We start from the raw sequence: 20,914 nt of genomic DNA, 5'->3' as shown, positions 1-20,914 counted from the left end.
TCGCGTATTTCTGAGGGAGGGGCTTCATAAAAACAGGAAATAATCTAGGCATTTGTTAGAGAAGGGACAGAGCGGTGTAGAATAAAAGTAAATTATTTTTTTGAACATTTTAGCAATTTAAAAATATGAAAAAATGATTTTTTTACACGGCACCCCTGCTCTCGACAGACGGCACCCCGGTTGGGAAACACTGCTTTAGTATGACATCAAAATAAGTGTACTTCTTAAAAGCATGACAAAAGATTTTTAAAATAATGATTTAAAATGTACTTTAAATAAAACTTTTAACAGTATTTCAGTGTGCACTTTTTTAAAAAGTTTGTTAAGAATCAGGAAAGTGTCTCTCTGTAAGTACACTTAAGTAGCCTTTTATTCCATTAATATTATATTATCTGCAAATACAGTTTTTTTTTAAATATACTTGAAAGATTTTTAACACAATTAAGTACACTTCTTTTTCTCAAGTGTGTGTATGAAGTATGAGTGTATGAGTGCTATCAAGTGATGAAATATACTAAATATGTTGATCCTTTAACAACATATCAACAGACCACGGCATGACAGCCAGCATCAGCTGACGCTCAGCTGATTGTAACTCCTCCCACTACAATTAAATAAGATATATAAATTAATCCATACTCACACTTGCCTTAGTCTGTCACACAAGCATAAGTTTATAGACATGCGCTTACCCTCCTCCATCCCCAGCTCCTCCTTATACAGACATGATCACTTAGCTTGTTTGTCCTTGGAAATTAGCTATCAGCTAATCATTGCTTAATCTTGTACAGACCTGTATCACTTCTGCATGGAATTTTATATCTGTTGCATATTAAAATTCTGGTAATTGCATTAGGCTTCGGGGGTTTCAAACCTCAGTGAGGTTTGCTTGTGGACAGCTCAGAATCTGAACTCTTCAGAGCAAAGCCTGCCTCCAAAATAATGTTCAGGACCTCAACAATAATCTTAATCAAACGGAGTGGTCCTGACTGAAATATAAGACTATTTTCAACACAAAATATGGCAATTTACAAATTGACAAATCCAAATTTGGAGTAATTTGTGGATTATCTAGGAATTATTTCATATTATATTGGCAGAATGCATAACAGATCATTTTAAACGGATGCTTTACACAAAAAATTAAAATATGAAGCCGTCTTACCAGACTATAAAAACATTGGACATACATTCCCAAAAGTATGTTTTTCCTCTGATGCATTTGCCAAATGTTTGTTTTATCTGCTCTATCGGCAACATGTCAGCAGGATCGTGAATAAGAATGTGCTTCTTTTATTGAGAGTTATGGTTGAAATGACACTTGCGATATACATACTTGTGTTTCATATCAGTCAGAGGTGGTTATCCCCTGTGGGCGGCATGGTGGTTTGGTGGTTTACAGAGTGCTTGCTTCTTGACAGTTCGGCGGAACGCATCAATATGCAGCTTTTCTATGCATGGCGGGCGTGTTGTGACACTGCCTGGAATATACAGTATGCACTAAGTGGCTGAGTGGGTGGCATAAATGAGTATGGCTGGAGACTTGACTTCAGCTCTACAAATAGCTTAATCGCACCTTAATGTTCGTATCGATGCAATAGAAGCTCACAGAGTGGTTTGTCTGAGTTTGTTTACATCTCATACGGTTATTCTGGGACTTCTAGACCACTGTTTGTTTTGTTTGACTTTTGCTGCGTTAATTGATTTTCTTTTCCTCTCTGTGGGCATGTTTGGAAATAGTAACTGGCTGCTTTGCTGCTTCCAGTTCTGCAGCGTGTTAGCGTAGCTATATCAACAGCCTGGTCATTCATAAACATAACCGGCATGCTGCTTTAATTAATGCTAATGGCAGAGAAGTGGAACTGTTGTTGGCGTCTTGCTGGGGTTCACAGAATGACCGCAATCTCTCACGGCTACACTCCTCGAACGGGGACAGAAACAGAAGCTTTAGAGAAAAAAGGACTCTAGAAACACAATTATCACAGTGTTCTAACCTGCTGTGCCATGGCCCCACTTCAGTCGAGGTCAACGTGCGCTTTCCGAGGCTGCTCGAAATGAGGGAGTTGGTGGAGGAGATGAAGTGGTTGAGCAGAAAGGGTCTGCATGAGGAGGAACAGAGGTCTTTAATTCACCGTTTGATCTTTATGAGTGAACATCTTCAAGTGCTGCCTCCACTACTTCAGCCTGACGTGGAGAATAATTCAAAGAACAAGCCTTATTTATTTATTTATGAAGTTACAATGACAATGAGAGAAATTATATTGTTTAATTAATAACCTAAAGACAAAAAAAGAAAAGAAAAAAGAAGCCTTGTTAATAATTGATTAACATCAATAATCAGAATCCGTTTATTGGCCAAGTGTGTTTGTTGTGGCATTGGAAATGACAGTAATTTACATATATACAAGATACAGAATGTGGATGTACACAAATATAGTTAACACAGTTTACACAACTATATGTACAAGTTGGTAATGGTATTTACATTGGTAAAAAGGGACAGTGTTGTTTGTGCAGGATTATAAATATAGATTGTATTAAAAGTTATGAGCAGAAAAAATAAGTAGCTATTGCAAATGGCATAAATAATAAATAACAAATATGAGTTGTACATATTGTGCTCAGTAGAATTGGTCGCAATATGTATAAGTCATATTTATTTATGCCATCCATTTAACCCCCCAAATAAAGAAGGAATGAACAACAAAATAAAAAAGAAAATCCTAAGTAATTCATTTATTTTAGAAATGTTTTTTTGTTTGTTTGTTTTCAGCAATAACTAAGAATAAACAGCTAAAAATAAATAGACAAAGCAATGTTAGTCAAAACAATATTAGTTCAGTAACTTTAGATAACAAGAAAAGAACAAAAACATTTTTAGGAATGACAGTAGAAAATAAAAACACAAAACTGTAAATAAACAACAAATAGACAAAACAATGTCTAGCAAAACAATATTATGTGAATAACAACACTTTGACTAAATAAAACAAAAAAGAAAAGACTATAACAAACAATGAATACCAAAATATAAAACAATGTCGGTCAAAACAATACTACTTGTATAACAAGATTAGACAAGAAAAAACTAAACAAAAACATTTTATTTTATGTTCACCAGTAACGTAATAAAATCATAAAACAATAATTAAACATTTAATAGACAAAACGATGCTTATCAAAACAATAACAAAAAAAATTACAAAACAATTAGCCTAATTTAGTCGAATAACACTATATTTTAGCTTCAAAGCTGAAATTTAGCTAAATTGTTTCACAGAGAACAATCAGTCCTACTCTCCTCCTGATTTTCCTCATTTCACAATTTTACCTTCAATCCGTGATTTTGCCTACGCATTTCTCTGAATTGACTCGGACAACAATCGGAGCATTCTTCTCTCCTTGGGCGAGTAACGTGATTGAATAGATGTCAGTAAAATCCAGCTATGGTTGTGTCAGTTGTTCCTGGCCTGTCATATAAAAAACTATTCATTAAAAAAAACCCGCTGGTTGGTATTTTCTTAAATCCACTCTCAGAGAAAAAATAACATTGTACTAGCGCAACATAATAAATTCCAAGCATACTGTACATGGTTAACACATCCACCCTAATAAAGCAATAATGACTCTGCCACTTCCCTCTCAATTAGACAAAACAAAGAGAAGCAGAAAGCAACAGGATGAGGAAACAGTTGGCACTCCTATCGTTTATTTCCGATCAGAAATGAGGAACACAGGTTTTTTAATAAGCTACCTAGCCTAAAGGTGATGTCTACATCCTCTGATGAACAAAAAAAGGAAAAACCAAAAATAGACCAAAGGACTGGTAAGGCCCAGAGAGAGCGCAAAAGAGACAATTCTCAGAGGAGCAGCTGGGTTGAACGGTTTACCTCAGATTCAGTTAAAAAAAATACTGTCTTTTATGTCTTTTTTGTTTTGAGAGTGGTTTTCTGTCCATTATGTTTTGACTTTGGTCCAATCCTGCATTGAATTAAATTGAAGTAAATGGTTTACACATAGCCAAAATACACGTCTGGAGTCAGTGTTTTCATCAATGCTAATGCGATTTTATTGACTTATTTTTCTCTAGCAAAATTAGTAAATGTATTTTCACTCACTGCTAACAAGCCACATGAAAATTGCTCTCCATCCGTGAGAAGTCATTAGTGCCATAACTGCTATTTTTCCTCCGGATGAATGCGTTATTTGGTTTTTTAACATTACTATATATACACTTAAGTATTCATAAACGTCCTCTTCTGCACTTAGCTTTTCACTTTTTCTAAACTGTCTGTCTGTGTGTTTTTCCGGTACATTGGCTGGCATTTAAATGGCAGCAGAGGTCTGAAGCTGATGTGTGTTCACTCTGTGTGGAGGCTGTTTAAGAGGGCAGCTGTTTTGAGCAGGGGAGTTAAAGGAATAGTTCACCCAAAAATGAAAATGTTGTCATCATTTACTCACCCTCATGTCTTTCCAAACCTGTATGAGTTTCTTTCTTATGTTTAACATAATAGAAGATATTTTTCAAAATATCTTCATAAAATATTCATTTTGGGGTGAACTATTCCTTTAAAGGAGTATGAGATCTTTATTTAGAAAGAAAAAAAAAGAGAAAAAGAAAATATATTAATACTTATATGCAGCAAGGACACATTAAATCAAAAGTTGCAATAAAGACATTTATAATGTTACAAAAGATTTCTATTTCAAATAAATTATGTTCTTTTGAACTCCCTATCCTTCAAAAAATTCTAAAATAAAATGTATCATGATTTTCACAAAAATATTAAGCAGCACAACTGTGTGAATGACTGCTGAAGCATCATGATAATGGCTGCTGAAAGTTCAGCTTTTCATTACATGAATCATTTATATTTAAAATATAATCAAATAGAAAATGTTTATTTAAAAATTTAATAATATTTCAATTTTTTTCAGTTTTTACTGTATTTATCAAATAAATGCTGCCTTGGTAAACAAAGGAGACGTGAAGGAGACAGAAACATTTAAAAAATCATACCGTCCCCAAACTTTTGAACGGTAGTGTATATTTATTGAGAAGTTAAAATGTGTATTCAAAATAAAATAAATAAATAACTAAATAAAAATAAAATAAAATAACAATGGGTGCAAAAAAAATAAAAAATTTCAATGGATGTCCATAGTGCAAAGAATAAACCAGAGTAAGAATAAACATTAAAGGGGTCATATGATGTTGCTAAAAAGAACATTATTTTGTGTATTTGGTGTAATGAAATGTGTTTATGTGGTTTAAAGTAAGAACTGCCGGCATTTTAGTCTAACGTTACTCTCCCAGGATCAGTTCAAGCTCAAGTTCAAGTCTGCTTTATTGTCAATTCTTCCACATTTACAGGACATACACACAGAGAATTGAAATTGCGTTACTTTCAGACCCTTGGGTGCATACAGAGATCTTCTTTATGCACCAAGAGCTTGTAACACTCCAAAGAGAAAGGAAAAATTGAAATCGCATCATATGACCCCTTTAAAATAGAGTCTGATTTGAGAGTATACCCACAATTCCTATATACATTGTACATGTTAACATTAGTGTAATAAAATTGCTTACCAACCTTGCAAAGCTGTGCAAAGCTATATCTAATTTTTTCAACTAATTACATTAACCTAGTAACTTTACAGCTCAAATAACACACATTTTCACACAAAAAGCTCTTGAACAAAAATACAAGCTGCATATTTATACTTTTAAACCCTTTTGCCCCATCAACCATTGTGCATGCTTATACAAACTCTGGTAATCAATACGATGTCAAAAGAGCTTAGCTTGTATTGAACATTCCTCATGAAACAGAAATCTGAGAATTCAAATTTCTCCCATGTGTTTATTTTGCAGACCATGTGGTTTGTGAGGAAGAGTTTAAGTATGCCATGTTGGCCCTCAACTGTGTGTGTCCTGCTACCTCCACCCTGATCACCTTATTGATTCACTCCTCTAGAGGACAGTGAGTATAAACATCCCTCTCATATTCATTCATCACTAGTAGCCAGACTTTTGACTACAGCATTACATCTAGTCAGATTTTAACTTATGAATCACCTATTTGGACAGGAAGAGGATGTTTGACTAACATTGAAAGTGACCAACCACATTTGTGACATTATCATCTGAAATATGTATTTTTAAGGGCAATATGTAACTCAAACAGCCTCTGTTGAATGGATGTGAATAGCATGAATTATTGTCCGTCCACTTTTTCAGCAATGCTGGTTCTGGAAGTATTTTTTTTCTCTGTTTATTATTCCTGTAGGGAATTTAAAAACGGTCTTTGTTAAAGCATTATAAGTTATGGATCAAACCAACCAGAGCATTGCATAAATTGAGCATTGCAAACTTTTATCTGAAGCAAAAAAGTATTTGAAAAAGGTACAAGACTGTACTTTATGGCTTTATTGAGGGAAAGAACTACAATCCCATGAAGCTTTGCGAATGGCAAATTAAAAAAGATGGTGAAATATAAAACTATCCATTTAAAGTTGTTGATTATATCGACAGATACAATATATTTTAAGTTTGTGTGTCGTGACACCAGCTCGATTACATCATTTGAAGTGCTTCATGCAGAGTGCCTTTGGCGCAATTTGCTTACCGCCACTCTCTGATTGGTGGACGTTTTTGCACAGAACCATGGGTGATGTAGTTTTCATCACAAATTCCACTGTTAAATTTGATTTATTTTTTAATAAGTTGAAATAATGCAAACAGTTTAACAAAACTATACACCACTGATTAACAACCTCGTAGCTCATAACAGATTTCTCTTTAAAGGTTTATAAGTTAACGTTAAAAATAATTTTCCCTATGGAGAAAATTAATGACACTTTTACTTCCAGAACCCGAATGCCGCACTTTGTTTAACTCTTTTGAATATATTTGCACAAACATGATACCTAAAATAAAACACAGTGCTCTGTAGATGATGTGCACGGATGTCTCTGCATACATGCGCTTACTGGACGAGATGAAGGACAGATTTACAGAGTCCTCAATCTCTGAACCATCAGCATGTTTAACTGTTGCATTTTTTTTATTATCAGAACAGCATCTTCAGAGGCCTTCAAGCAGCGAGCAGGCGCCTTCCAGCCCCTCAACAGGTCAGACCCACCACATCGATACACACACCAGCAAAGATCCCATAAACTGTGAATTTAACTCTGCGTCATGCATCCTTGTTTCTTCACCTCCTCCATCTTAACACTCCCCCACACCCTCTGGTTCTCACCTCCCCTTCATCTTCCCAGCCATTCGCAGGGATGTCAAAGACACATCAAGCAGGTTTTTTTTTCTGCCCATCTGTAAGATAGTGTTTTCCCAAGCTGAACTGCAAGCTGTGAATACGTTTGAAGGACATGTCAAAGCAATAGTTGACCCAAAATATTACATTATGTCATAATTTACTCACCTTCATATTTCCTTCATATTGTGGAGCACCGCGGAAAAAATTTGGAATAATGTCCACGCTGCTCTTTTCCATACATGAGAGTACATGCATTTTTATATTTAGGTGAGGAAAATGAGAGAGGGTGGGGTAAGTGTTACAGTGTGAGTAAGTACTGAGTAATATTGTTTACATGCATGTACATACTGTAGGGTTAAGATTAGGATTACGGCTTGGTTTAGGGTTAGTTACTATATACTATATACTATATAATTATGCAACTAGTTATTCGTGAGGATTGGTCCATAAACTAAAGTGTTACCAAATTCTGTCGTTATTTACTTACCTTCACATTGTTCCAAAACTGTATAACTTGCATTCATCTTCGAAACACAAATGAAGATATTTTATTGAAACCTGAGAGGTTTCTGTCCCTCCACTGTAAATCTGTTACACCAAAATATTAACACTTCAAAAAGTTCAAGTCCACACTAAAATAATCTGTCACACTTAGCCTATGGCATGGAGCGAGGAACGAGGAGAACAGGAGTACACAAACAACAATAGTCTTTTAATTCAGAACATCCAGGAAGTAACACTTGGCAGCTGGGAACACAGGGGTTGACGTTCAATCTCGGACAAGGACCGACAGCACAGACTCGAACTTAAATGCAAGGGATAATTAACAAACACAGGGGTACTGAATGACTAATTAACTGGGAAGCGGAACACATGGGGAAGAAACTGGGTCACAGAGCACAACAAACAGTCCAGGGGTGTGACATAATCCTTATGGCTTCCTTTTACCGTATTTGATGTGCTCTATGTATGTGCGTTGATCAATGTTAAAATGTGAATAAAAGCCTAAATTAAGTCTATTTATCATATAAAGCAACCGTGTTTCTTAGAAGACTTGGATTGAACTGCTTGATTCATATGGATTACTTTTACAAGCTCTTTATAAACTTTTTGAATCTTCAAAGTTTTGTTGTAATAGACTTTTAGTGAGGAGACAGAAACCTCTTAGGTTTCATTAAAAATGTATCCTCATTTGTGTTTCAAAGATCTTAAGGTTTTGAAAAAAGTCTTAAGGTTTTGAAACGACATGAGGCTGAGTAAATGATGACAGAATTTGCATTTTGTGTGAACTATCCCTTAATTCTTTAGGAAAACATTTTCAAAAGTTGATCCATCTCTATCTAGGGAAGGCGGTGCTGGCTCTGTCGACCAATGGCAGCGCACATACCGGCGGTGTGCAGCCAATGAGGTCCACCACATCCGGCTGGAAGAGAGCCAGTTTTTTGGAGAATATCAGGGAAAGAGTTTCACTTTTGCCTCCTTTCATGCACATAAGAAGTAAGTCTGGTTAAAGATGCAGTGAATCACTATGTTTTAATGCCAGTAAACACACAATAACACCGTTAACTGCTGTGGCAGATACGGTGTGTGTCTGATCGGGGTGCGCAGGATGGACACAGCCAACATCCTCATGAACCCCGGACCCTGCCACATCATGGGAGCCTCTGACACCTGTTTCTACATCAACATCTCCAAGGAGGAGAACTCAGCCTTTGTCAGGGGCCACAGAGAGCCTGTGAGGGGCCCTGGGGTTGACTCCAGAGGGGTCCCGCAGACAATCTATCATGGCCTCACTCGGCTACCAGTGCACAGTATTATAGCCAGCATGGGTTAGTCTGTAAACTCTTTTGATTTAATTTTCAATCGTAAACTTTTGCCTGACGATAAATTGTCATACAGATTATTGCGAATAACTGTTTAATTGTCTGTTTTTCTTAAAGCTGACATGAAATGGAAATTCATCCTATCGATTTTGTCTGCCTAAACCCCGCCCCTTTCTTCCAATCAACTGCAAGCTCACATTTATATCTGACTTCATCCAAACAACTAATGGACTGAACCATTTTTCCATATGTCACAATACGGAATAAAAGATCTGTCACTAATTCTGTTTCATTGTGACTTTAAGAATTCATTTATTCACACTGAATCTGAAATCATACAATAAAATGTATGAATTCCTTTAAGGTTTGAGAATAATGTTTTAAATATTTTTTAAAAAGATTCAAATATTCTTTGGTAGTATCATTTAAGTCCAAGTCATGTATTAGTATTATTATTATTTAAGATTTTAAGAATAATGTTTTAAACATTTTTAAAAAGTGTCAAATATTTATATTTGGTTCACTTACGTCGAAGTCATTTATTATTATTAATGTGCAATATTAATGCATTTCTATTCTTATTGAGTGTCATCATAATTAATTGTAATCGGGGAATTATTTTCATTGTATGAAAACTTCCTTTTGAATAATTCTGCGCTGATTAAGCATCAAATTATTCATGATGATTGAATAATTGAATAAATGTAGCATATGAGTAGAACACAGTAGAATTCAGTAACTCTTGTTCTTTGCTGTGGACGTGAGATGGATGTAGACAGAAAAAGAGAAACATGGTTGTTAAATTCACTGCATAATTTCACTAGGGTTTTTTGCTAACAAAATGTCCCATTTTAGCGCAATATCACCATCTAGTGAAAAGCACTGGAAGTCATTCAGTGGTTTGACTGAAGGTGTTGTAAGCGGTTGGAGCTGATCTGCCAATTTACGCCATTTTTTCAACCACACTCCCTTTCTCTAACCCTCCATCCATCTGGGAAAGTTATTAGAAGTTCATGAAATTATTTTTTAATAACTGTGCTTATTAATAATGTACAATAAATGTGCATTAAGAAGGTTAATAAAGTCAGGTTTTTATTTCCTCTGACTCACAAATGTCCTCTTAACAGGCACGGTAGCCATAGACCTGCAGGACTCCAGTGACAGCAGTCCAGAAGGCTCGGGCCCACCGGCTCTGGGCAGTGGGAGTGTGAGCAGGAGTGGCTCCAGGACAGAAGAGGGCGGCTGTAACACTCTAGCACTACCTGCCATGAGTGGCTCAGGGGAGGAGAGGAGACACAGCATCGCCCCCGTCCTGGAGGTGGTTGATGGGGTGCACAGCCCTACGTTTGACATGCTGGGAGACCAATCGGAGGACGAGGGAGGAGAGGAGGGAAAGGAGGAAGAGGGGGGAGAGCAGAAAGGCCAGTGGTGGGGAGCACACTGCGAGTGAGTCTTAGATCATGCAGGACCAGGTCTTGGTCTCTAGACCACATAAATGTGATCTAGGTCTCATTAGTCTCATGAATCCAGACGTTTGACTATTAGCATAAAGTCTGGTCCACTTTGCAGATTATTTTGGCCAACCAGACAGGAAAATGACTATACATGGCTGCTTCAACACTAACTGCGGTTACTGAAACCACGCCTTCTTTCTTTGCGTGAACATTTGGGCCGCATTATGCTAATATTTCCACATAGTGAGGTAGATATGTGGGGGCGTGTTAGAACGAGCCGTTTTAGGGGGGCGTGGCAGAGTCTTAACTTTGATAAAGAATATCTCTTTGGTTTTGAGACTTTAGTCTTTCCAACCTCAGGGATCTTATCTATGCACAATCAGCTTGTAACACTCCAAAGAGAAAGGAAAACTTGAAATCACATCATATGACCCCTTTAAAAAGAAATGTGCAACAAATCAGAATATTAGAACGATTTCTGAAGGATCATGTGACACTGAAGACTGGAGTAATGATGCTGAAAATTCAGTAATAATATTCTATAATTCTAACAATATTTTACAATTTACTATTTATACTGTATTTAAAATAAATGCAGCCTTGGTGAGCATAAGAGACATCTTTCAAAAACATAAAAAACTGTACTGATCCTAAACTTCTGAATGATGAGTGTAGATGTTCAGCATGTTCATCAGATGTTCATCCTAACAGCAGATTATCTCTGAGACAGCTGTTTATTCTTGTATTTCTCACAGATGGGTCAAAGGCTACCCGCCAAACTCTCCATACATCGGCAGCTCTCCTGCCCTCTGCCACCTCCTGCAGGAGAAAATGCCATTTTGCTGTCTGCGCCTGGATAAGGTGAATGTCTGCCTTTCTCCAAATATTTTATATATATATGACACAGAAGCTCACCAACTACACCCCTCACAGCACAACATCCTAACAGCAGATTATCTTCTCAGGCTTGTCATCATATGCCCTACGAGGACGCTCGCTCATACGGCTTTAAAAACAAACTGATTATCGTGTCCGCAGAAAGCGCTGGAAACGGCATCTATAACTTCATTGTTCCGCTGCGGGCGTATTACCGGCCCAGGAAGGAGCTCAACCCCATCGTTTTGCTACTGGAGAACGTGTGAGTGTCCTAAAAACAGAAACATTAAGAAAGAGTAGAGCCTTAGGTGTCATCCATCCTTTGTTTTTGTATTTATTATGACACATAATCATCATTTCTCCTGTAACAGAAAATTAATATGAGGAGATTCATTGTCATATAATGTAATCAAATGCCTCATTTCCATCTTGTCATCTTGTTTTTTCCTGATTGGATGTAAACTGGGGAGCAGCTGCAGGCTGGATTTCATTATTTAGATGCCCTGAAGCAGGGCGAACTGGTGTGATTTTTTTATAGACATTGGGTCAGTTTCTTAAAATACTTTGAAAGAGACAACTGAGACCTTGCTAATTCATTTTGCATGTTTTTGTCAAAGCATCACTCAGATTCTCAACATCTCTTTCTGTGCTGTTTGCTAGACCTGAGACAGACTTCCTGGAGGCCATCTGCTGGTTTCCTATGGTCTTCTACACAGTGGGCTCCATCGACAAGTAAGGGAAGCTTTACTTGAAGGCTGTACATATAAAGGGATTCACGTGTGTACGAGTTTGAGTGCAGTCCAACAGCACTGGGAGATTTTTACTCTCTCACTCCATTGTCTTTGTTTGTTCCAGACAGACAGTCAGTCGGTACATTAGTGACTGTTTTTGACACGTTCTGTAGGTTGTATCAGTAACCATCAGTTGGTGGTGACAAATGTCTTCATGAGTGAGTCATTAAATCATTCATTCAGCCGATTTGTTCAAACACACTCATTCATTCAGAAACAAAACTAGACTGGCTGCGTATGGAATCACATACTCTGAGTAGGTAATCCTTTTGAATTAGTACTTACTTTGTGACTGTTTAAAAAAGTATGTTCTATGTACAGTAGTATAAATGTGTGTAGTGTAAATGTTAATGTTATCGCATTGGACTAAAACTGACTGATCGTAGGCCTCACAGATCTGCACCTTAGTTTTCGAGTGAATATTGCCAAAATTATCCACTAATAATGCTTTTTTTTACTCAAAAACTGAGGTGTATAAGCTCCGACCAATGAGGCCTACGATCAGTCAGTTCCAAAAAGAAATATTAATCCTGTGCTAATTAAAAAAAAACAAGCTGACAAAAAGATTGAATCCAAAGCCGCTTTTCCACCGTCGGGCCGAATCGTTCTCGTTGCTTAACCATTCAATTCCATGCCGATCCGGGCCAGATGGTACAGATACCGTTTTCCACTGTGGGGCTGATAACAGCTCGTAATACAAATGCGTCAGTAGTTGTTTACATACGGTTTGAGATGTAAATAGCGACCACGTTATGGAGGATGATCCGATATTTCTATTCATTTCGTTCAAATAGCACGCTTGGCCAGCTACAGAGGAAAACTATTAGCCAGACAACAAACAAGTGGACAATGCTAAAAACAGCTGTAAACAAGGTCTGACATTTTTGAGTTTGTCCACACTTTCCAGAGGTAGTCGAAAACACATTTGACCAGACTGCTTCAGAGCAGAAACGAAAGCTGCTGCTCTCCATATCGTTGTCCGTTGTCTTCATTTGTGTTCATAAGTAAACACAAGCTTATTTCACAATATTAGATCAAAAGATCAGAAAAGGCCCATGTATTCACCAGCTCATAGAACCTCTCCTCAAAGAAATCAGGAAAGTGGTCGAAAGAGGAAAAAAGAGACAGATTACAACAGTTGGTATAAACGGGAATGAGTCTCACTCGTCTACTTGTGATCCGATCGACCAAAATGCATTTTAATACCAAGTGTAAACAGGGCCTTAAGAAAAAGGGTTAAGGAGCAAGGGTTAAGGAAAGGAAACCAGTTTGAAAACAGTCATTCTTTTTTTTTCCTCTAGAAATACCTTCACAAAGTATCTGTACAGGCATGAAGTATTATCAAAATATTAGCTTTTGTTCATTAGTTCAGTGGTTGTTTCAGTTCTGTTTGCTGTAGTTTAAGTCCCTCTGTCTGTTTGTGTCATTTTACTGATCCCTCAACACTGTGTGTGCAGTTTGGACAGTCTTCTGCGTTGTGGCGTGACGTTTGCTGACACCATGGTTGTGGTGGACAAAGAGAGCTCCATGATCGCTGAGGAGGATTACATGGCTGATGCCAAGACCATTGTTAATGTTCAGACACTCTTCAGGTAGGTCCTTCCACATGCTTGGCATTCAGCTTGAGGCATTTGGGGACTTGACACTCTCTCCTCACTGTTTCTCAAAGGCTCTTTCCAGCTCTCAGTATCATAACTGAACTCACCCACCCGGCCAACATGCGCTTCATGCAGTTCAAAGTGAAAGACCACTATTCTCTAGCTCTCTCCAAACTGGAAAAGGTGAGACTCGAATACAATACAAACTGCCTTTATGTTTTCTAAACAGTCTAAAATAACTGGATATCTCATCTCCATTTGTGCTATAGAAAGAGAGAGAGAGAGGCTCTAACCTGGTGTTCATGTTCAGATTACCGTTTGCAGCTGGGAAGGTGTTTAGTGTCAGTATGTTAGACACTCTGCTGTATCAGGTAACTATAATGCAGGGGACCACGCATGACTCAACTACTGTTTTTTTCTGTCTTTCATTATGGTAATAAATTATAATAAATACTATAGACTATATGGGGCATTCACACGTAATTTGTCTCTGGCCAAATACAAAGATAAACGTGATGTGTGGGAAACCATTTCAGGAATTGTCATACTGAGTGAGTTTGATTCATGGTTTAATGATTGTTCATCTTTGTATTTTACATTATTCACTGCTACAATTTATATACGAACATGTATCCCTTTCAAAAAATTTGAAAAATTGTCAAATTACAATGTCATAGAAATAGTAAAGCTGCTTTTTCACTATCTACAATAACTGACAGACTGGAAGTCATTCATTTCCATTGGAAAGTAGTACGGGAGATGTGTGGAATTCCAATCAAATGCATATTATATGGAATTTTTGGATTTCACATTTAATCATCACTCTGAGCATTTTTTTTTTTTTACCAATTTACCAATATTTTTAGCAATGTTTATTATCAATATTTTTCACTAAACATTATTCTTTAAACACAGTTTCAGTAAAATGGGTGATTATGAATAATAACATCCAAAATATGTCATACTGAGTGAGTTTGATTCATGGTTTAATGATTGTTCATCTTTGTATTTTACATTATTCACTGCTACAATTTATATACGAACATGTATCCCTTTCAAAAAATTTGAAAAATTGTCAAATTACAATGTCATAGAAATAGTAAAGCTGCTTTTTCACTATCTACAATAACTGACAGACTGGAAGTCATTCATTTCCATTGGAAAGTAGTACGGGAGATGTGTGGAATTCCAATCAAATGCATATTATATGGAATTTTTGGATTTCACATTTAATCATCACTCTGAGCATTTTTTTTTTTTTTTACCAATTTACCAATATTTTTAGCAATGTTTATTATCAATATTTTTCACTAAACATTATTCTTTAAACACAGTTTCAGTAAAATGGGTGATTATGAATAATAACATCCAAAATTATTATTTCAAAATTATCATTACATTTTTAAAAGTAATGCATTACAATATTGCATTACTCCATAAAAAGTAACTAATTGGGTTACTTAGTTACTTTTTATGGAAAGTAATGCATTATGTTACTTTAGCATTACTTTTTGTCACCTGAACTGGGCTTGCTTATTTATTTTTAATAACAAAAAAGTTATATTTTTGGCAACTGTAAAAACCCTTTCACACCAAAAGTGTCATTAATAAGCCTCTGACTGAACGATGTTTTCCTCTGCACCTCACTCCCAATTTCTCTCAACATGGGTACAGGAGAGGTGTCAGTGAATAAAAGGGAAAACAAAGTAACCTGTGATACTTATTTGAAATAGTAACTCAGATATTTGGTTATAAATTTCAAAGTAATGTGTTACTTTACTAGTTACTTGTAAAAGTAATCTGATTACCCAACTCGCATTACTTAACAGTGCGTTACCCCCAACACTGACAATCATATGTGACCCTGGACCACAAAAACAGCTCAGTGAATAAAAGGGAAAACAAAGTAACCTGTGATACTTATTTGAAATAGTAACTCAGATATTTGGTTATAAATTTCAAAGTAATGTGTTACTTTACTAGTTACTTGTAAAATAATCTGATTACCCAACTCGCATTACTTAACAGTGCGTTACCCCCAACACTGACAATCATATGTGACCCTGGACCACAAAAACAGCTGCATGGGAATATTTGTAGCAATAGCCAAAAATACATTATATGGGTCAAAATTATAGATTTTTCTTTTATGCCAAAAATCATTAGGATATTAAGTAAAGATCATGTTCCATGAAGATATTTTGTACATTTCCTACCGTAAATATAACAGAACTTAATTTTTGATTAGTAATATGCATTTCTAAGTACTTCATTTGGACAAATTTAAAGGCGATTTTCTCAATATTTTTATTTTTTTTTGCACCCTCAGATTCCAGATATTCAGATATTCAAATAGTTGTATCTTGGTCAAATATTGTCCTATCCTAACAAAAAAACTTTCGGATGATGTATAAATCTCAATTTCGAAAAATTGACACTTAAGACTGGTTTTTATGGTCCAGGGTCACATATGCAAACATAAATTTGGCATTATTTAGACTAAATGTTTTAATAGCAGGCAATTTGCCATATTAATTGCAATTTCATTTGTGGTCAGACTTTCAAAAGCTGTAGCCAGTTGTCTAACAAAGCAGTAACATCAGGACTATGACCAACAATACAATCACTTGACAGCCTGAAGCAATGAAAAAACTATATGTGTAAATGCCCGGTATTTGAGGGTAGATGCTATATTTATATGTGCATCTTAGGATCACATCTCATTTTCACAACGTATGTTTTCCTTAGCTTTGTTTAGAAACTTTTGGAAAAATTGATTTTTACTGTTTCAGAAACGGTCAGCATCTAATTAAATGTGTTTAGTTTCATTAGCAGATCTTGAACTTGATATGGCTGGAACACAATCCTAAAATGCTCTGACAGCACCACAGCTAAAGATGTGATGTTTTAACTGAGATGGGGAATGGTCTGAAATGAACGTGATGAGAGAGAAAGCCTGAGCGTCAGGAAATAATACAAACCCAATACATCAGTATGTTTAATCTAATGGCAAATTGACTCCTGTGAGCTGCTTTTCAAAGAATGAGTTAAAAAGACTTACAGATCTGTCTCAAACTAATGAGTCAGTAGGTTTGATTCGATCTGAAGAGATGCTTCCTCAAATCGTTAAGGAAATGTAATCATTAAAGTTAATTAAATTCCTTACCATTCTCATCACTTATACTCAACAAAACTATTGAGCACTGTTCCTCAAATGCCTTTCTTTCACATCTGTTAAATGTGGAGTCTACCCTGACCTGCTAGAGTCTACTGAAATATTCACTGAATTACTGAAATACTGTCATATTAGCGGGAGTCATTAGTGTCTGATTTCATCTTTTGTGTGTGTTGCAGTCCTTTGTGAAGGACTACATGATCTCCATCACCAGACTGCTGCTAGGTCTTGACTCCATGCCTGGATCTGGCTTCCTGTGTGCTGTGAGTGCAATCACTCAATCCATAATGAGACTGTAGCTGGACTATTATGCCCATAATGATGGCAGTCATAATGAAATTGAGGACATTGATGATGATATTGCTGTGATATTCCTTCTAGATGAAGATCACAGAGGAGGATTTGTGGATCCGCAGTTATGGTCGTCTCTACCAGAAGCTGTGCTCGTCGACAGGAGACATTCCCATCGGCATCTACCGCACTGAAGCGCATAAACTGCCCGTCTCAGAGGTACCTGCTTGTGCATCTTTCTTTCATTTTTTGTAATAGCGTTTCGGTGGAGGAATGAGTCCATCGTGTGGCTTGACTCAGTCTCAGGTGTCCATCACGGTGGAGGACTACGAGGATACGCGCGAACCCCGCGAGCCTCTGCTCTGCCGCTCCGGTCTTCACCGTAACTCCACGTCGTCCGAGCCTCCCTCCTCCTCATCATCACACGCCATGGACCACCCGCTCCTGAGGAGGAAGAGCATGCAGTGGGCGCGGCGGTTGAGTCGTAAAGGTGGGCGGGGCTCCAGCGGGGCCAAGGGAGTGGGGAGTGCCGCCGAGCGCATCAGCCAGCAGAGACTGAACCTGTTCCGCCGCTCCGAGAGACAGGAGCTCAACGCTTTGGTCCGCACACGCATGAAACATCTGGGGCTCTCGCCATCTGGATTTAGTGAGTGTGCACACCGCTGGGTGATCCACTGTAGCTAAAAATATAATGTTGCATATCTAATATAGCAATAAGGCCCAAGAAGCCGTGGTTTACAGTGAATTTATAACAGCTAAGGGGCGTTGTTAGGCACGACGCGAAGCGGAGTTATTCCATATTCCATAAAACGGTTATTCCATATACGTAGTAAGGTTTCACAAAATAAAACAGAGCAAATAAAGTGTAATGATATTAATAAAAACAGTATTCTTCCACCAAACAATGTAGTTCCTCAGAAACGGTTGTGGTTGCAACAGGGGCGGATTTAGTGATTTGGGGGCCACAGGCAAAATACAGGAATGGGGCCCTATACAATTTCACACATCTACAACCTTGAGGTTTCTTTCACTGTTGCTCGCTGCTGTACGACCGTGCCCCATAGTTGTGTCCAATCTTTTAGATTTTTCATGTACATGTCATAAATAAAGGATTTCTTTAATGTTGTAAATCCCTTGTTCAGATTTAAACAGGTTATAATAGTATTAAAGTAGGTTGGACACTAGGTGGTGCGTTGGGGTAATTTTCACTATGCAATTGTCTACACAAGGCAAGGCTGTCTAATTATAAACTTTAAAATATACATTTATTTTTTATTTATTTTAATCGCACATTTCAATTAAACTGAAGGAAATTATATATTTACATGCTTAAGGATTATTTCAACCAAACATGAAGTGTGCCCGTGTGGAAAGTGTCCTTCTTGGGTCTTTCACAAAAACGAGCGAGCGCCATTTAAAAAAATTAAAATAGGCCCTATATAATATGTACTGTTGCTTAGTATTAAAATTATAGCTTCAGATGCATGATATTTGTAGGGCCCTATGAAATCCGTTTTATTTTTCCCAAATTAGCCTAAGTTTCATTTTTTCCTAAATCTTTTTTTCCGTTTAAATTTTTCTGGATTCAGTTTTTTTGTTTGTTTTTGCATTCCGTCACATTCCGCGTTACACAGTAAATTCCGTTTTTATGAATAGATTCCGTCCCCATTTTCTACATCGCCCTACTTTTGCTAAGAAACACATTCAACGCGGACGCACAGACGGTTGGTGGTTCATTATTGATGGTAATGAACACCACAGCAACCACTTGTGCATCCCCACTGAACGCGCATCTCGCATATAAAAAGCATTTTAGGGGGCCCTTGGCTTTTGGGGGCCCAAGGCGGTCGCCTAACTTTGCCTAATGGTTAAGTCCGCCTCTGGGTTGCAACAAAGTGGCTGCCAAGCAACACACAAATGTTAACAAAGGTGTATGTTTGTAGAGACATTTACAACAGCTTCAAACGTGGCTCAGCCAATCAGAATCAAGGACCGGAACTATCTGTATTATGTCAATCATATAGCGTTATAGCAAGGTTTATTTGATGATTAATGAAAAATGTTGTAAAACAATAAAAATCTGACATGTTTTCCACACTGTTCATCTGAGAACACAAGGAGTAACATATTCAATCAGTTTTGTTTACACTACCGTTTAGTTTTTTTTATTTTTTGAAAGAAATTATTGCTTTTATTCTGCAAGGATGCACTGAATTGATCAAAAGTGACAGTAAAGACATTTATAATCTTACAGAAGGAAGATTTCAATTTCAAATAAAGACTTTTATTCATCAAAGCAATAAAATCCTGAATTTTTTTTTTTTCAAAGATTGATTTCCACAAAAATATTATGCAGCACAACTATATTCAACATAAGAAATGTTTCTTGAGCATCAAATCAGCTTATTAGAATGATTTCTGATGCTCACAGGAACAAATTGTATTTATATTACATTTTAAAATATATTATAACTGAAAAATGTTATTTTTAACTGTAACAATATTTCACAAAATTACAGTATTTTTTTATTAAATCAATGCAGTCTTGGTGAGCATAAGAGGCTTCTTTTAAAAAAACATTAAATGTCATACTGACCTCAAACTTTTGAACAGTAGAGTACCTTCAGGACATTTTAAAAGTGAATCATTCAAACACTTTGTCCTCTGTTCTGATTCTGTATGTTCATATTCGGTATCTTGTGTTTAGACTGTGATTGTGTCCTTCTCTTCTTATGTCAGATGGGATGACGGACCAAGGCAACAGACTGTCTTATATTCTTATCAACCCTTCCCCCGACACACGCCTGGAGCTCCATGATGTCGTGTGAGTAACAATGGCATCACTAGATAGTGTTTTAATTGGGGTGCTGCTAGATAGCATTGTTGGGGTGCTTCAAACATGAATAATTAAAAATGACTATTTTACCCAATATTTGTGTGTGCTATGTATTTTATGCTTATTGGGGTATTCTGTTCAGGAAACACTCATGTGACTGTTGTCATTCCTGCAGGTATCTGATCAGACCAGACCTTCTGTCACCAGTGCCTAACCAGGCCGGCGGTCGCAAGCCCAGCGCAGGGCCAGCAGAGGCACAGGACAGCAGGGCCAGATTTGAGACACAGGACAGCACTCATCTATGAACACAATCACCACAGGCCACCAGCACAAGAAGATGAGACGGACATGTGTGTGTGTGTGTGTGTGTGTACGGTTGAGAGAGAGAGAGAGAGAGAGAGAGAGAGAGAGGAATACCTCTGCAGAAGTGACTGTGAGCTGAATCTACACTGTAAAAAGTGATCTAGCTTTTAGTTGCCTTCAGTCAGCTTTCATGTTAAATAGTCAGTACAACTTAAATTGTTGAGAGAACACGATTTTTAAGCTTTCATTGACTCAACTAATGGATGCATTTCACAAAAACTATCGAGAGCCTGTCCAGGTCACATTAAATGCCAAAATTACAAGAAATAACAAATTATGTTTTGCATAAACAAAATGAAGCCTTTTTAGGACCGTTTTGAACTGTGATTTGATTTTCTTTGATTTTCCCTCGCTTTGGAATACAAGTCACAGCACATTTCACATGATAAAAAATGCAACGTGTATTCCAGAAAATATGGTAATTGTAATT

General features: G+C 37.0%; 1 protein-coding gene across 1 annotated transcript in view; it reads left to right on the top strand.

Annotated features, from left to right (window-relative positions):
• The window catches only part of LOC107599308 (potassium channel subfamily T member 2-like), a 95,380-nt gene extending 74,874 nt beyond the window's left edge, over positions 1-20,506 (top strand). The window contains exons 15-30 of the mRNA XM_016290860.1: positions 5,876-5,984; positions 7,078-7,134; positions 8,622-8,774; positions 8,856-9,106; positions 10,228-10,546; positions 11,310-11,415; positions 11,520-11,692; positions 12,091-12,162; positions 13,679-13,813; positions 13,891-14,002; positions 14,089-14,190; positions 17,174-17,257; positions 17,376-17,504; positions 17,586-17,931; positions 20,025-20,109; positions 20,297-20,506. Of these exons, the coding sequence (XP_016146346.1) occupies positions 5,876-5,984; positions 7,078-7,134; positions 8,622-8,774; positions 8,856-9,106; positions 10,228-10,546; positions 11,310-11,415; positions 11,520-11,692; positions 12,091-12,162; positions 13,679-13,813; positions 13,891-14,002; positions 14,089-14,190; positions 17,174-17,257; positions 17,376-17,504; positions 17,586-17,931; positions 20,025-20,109; positions 20,297-20,426 (2,363 nt within the window). The 3' untranslated portion in view covers positions 20,427-20,506. The remainder of the gene's footprint in view (positions 1-5,875; positions 5,985-7,077; positions 7,135-8,621; positions 8,775-8,855; positions 9,107-10,227; positions 10,547-11,309; positions 11,416-11,519; positions 11,693-12,090; positions 12,163-13,678; positions 13,814-13,890; positions 14,003-14,088; positions 14,191-17,173; positions 17,258-17,375; positions 17,505-17,585; positions 17,932-20,024; positions 20,110-20,296) is intronic.
• The last annotated feature ends 408 nt before the right edge of the window (positions 20,507-20,914 follow it).

This window comes from Sinocyclocheilus grahami, unplaced genomic scaffold, assembly GCF_001515645.1.
Source record: "Sinocyclocheilus grahami isolate Dianchi unplaced genomic scaffold, SAMN03320097.WGS_v1.1 scaffold264.1, whole genome shotgun sequence".
In the NCBI taxonomy this organism is placed as follows: domain Eukaryota; kingdom Metazoa; phylum Chordata; class Actinopteri; order Cypriniformes; family Cyprinidae; genus Sinocyclocheilus; species Sinocyclocheilus grahami.
The sequence above is the reverse complement of the archived record's forward strand: the minus strand, read 5'-3'. Positions and strand labels throughout refer to the sequence as shown.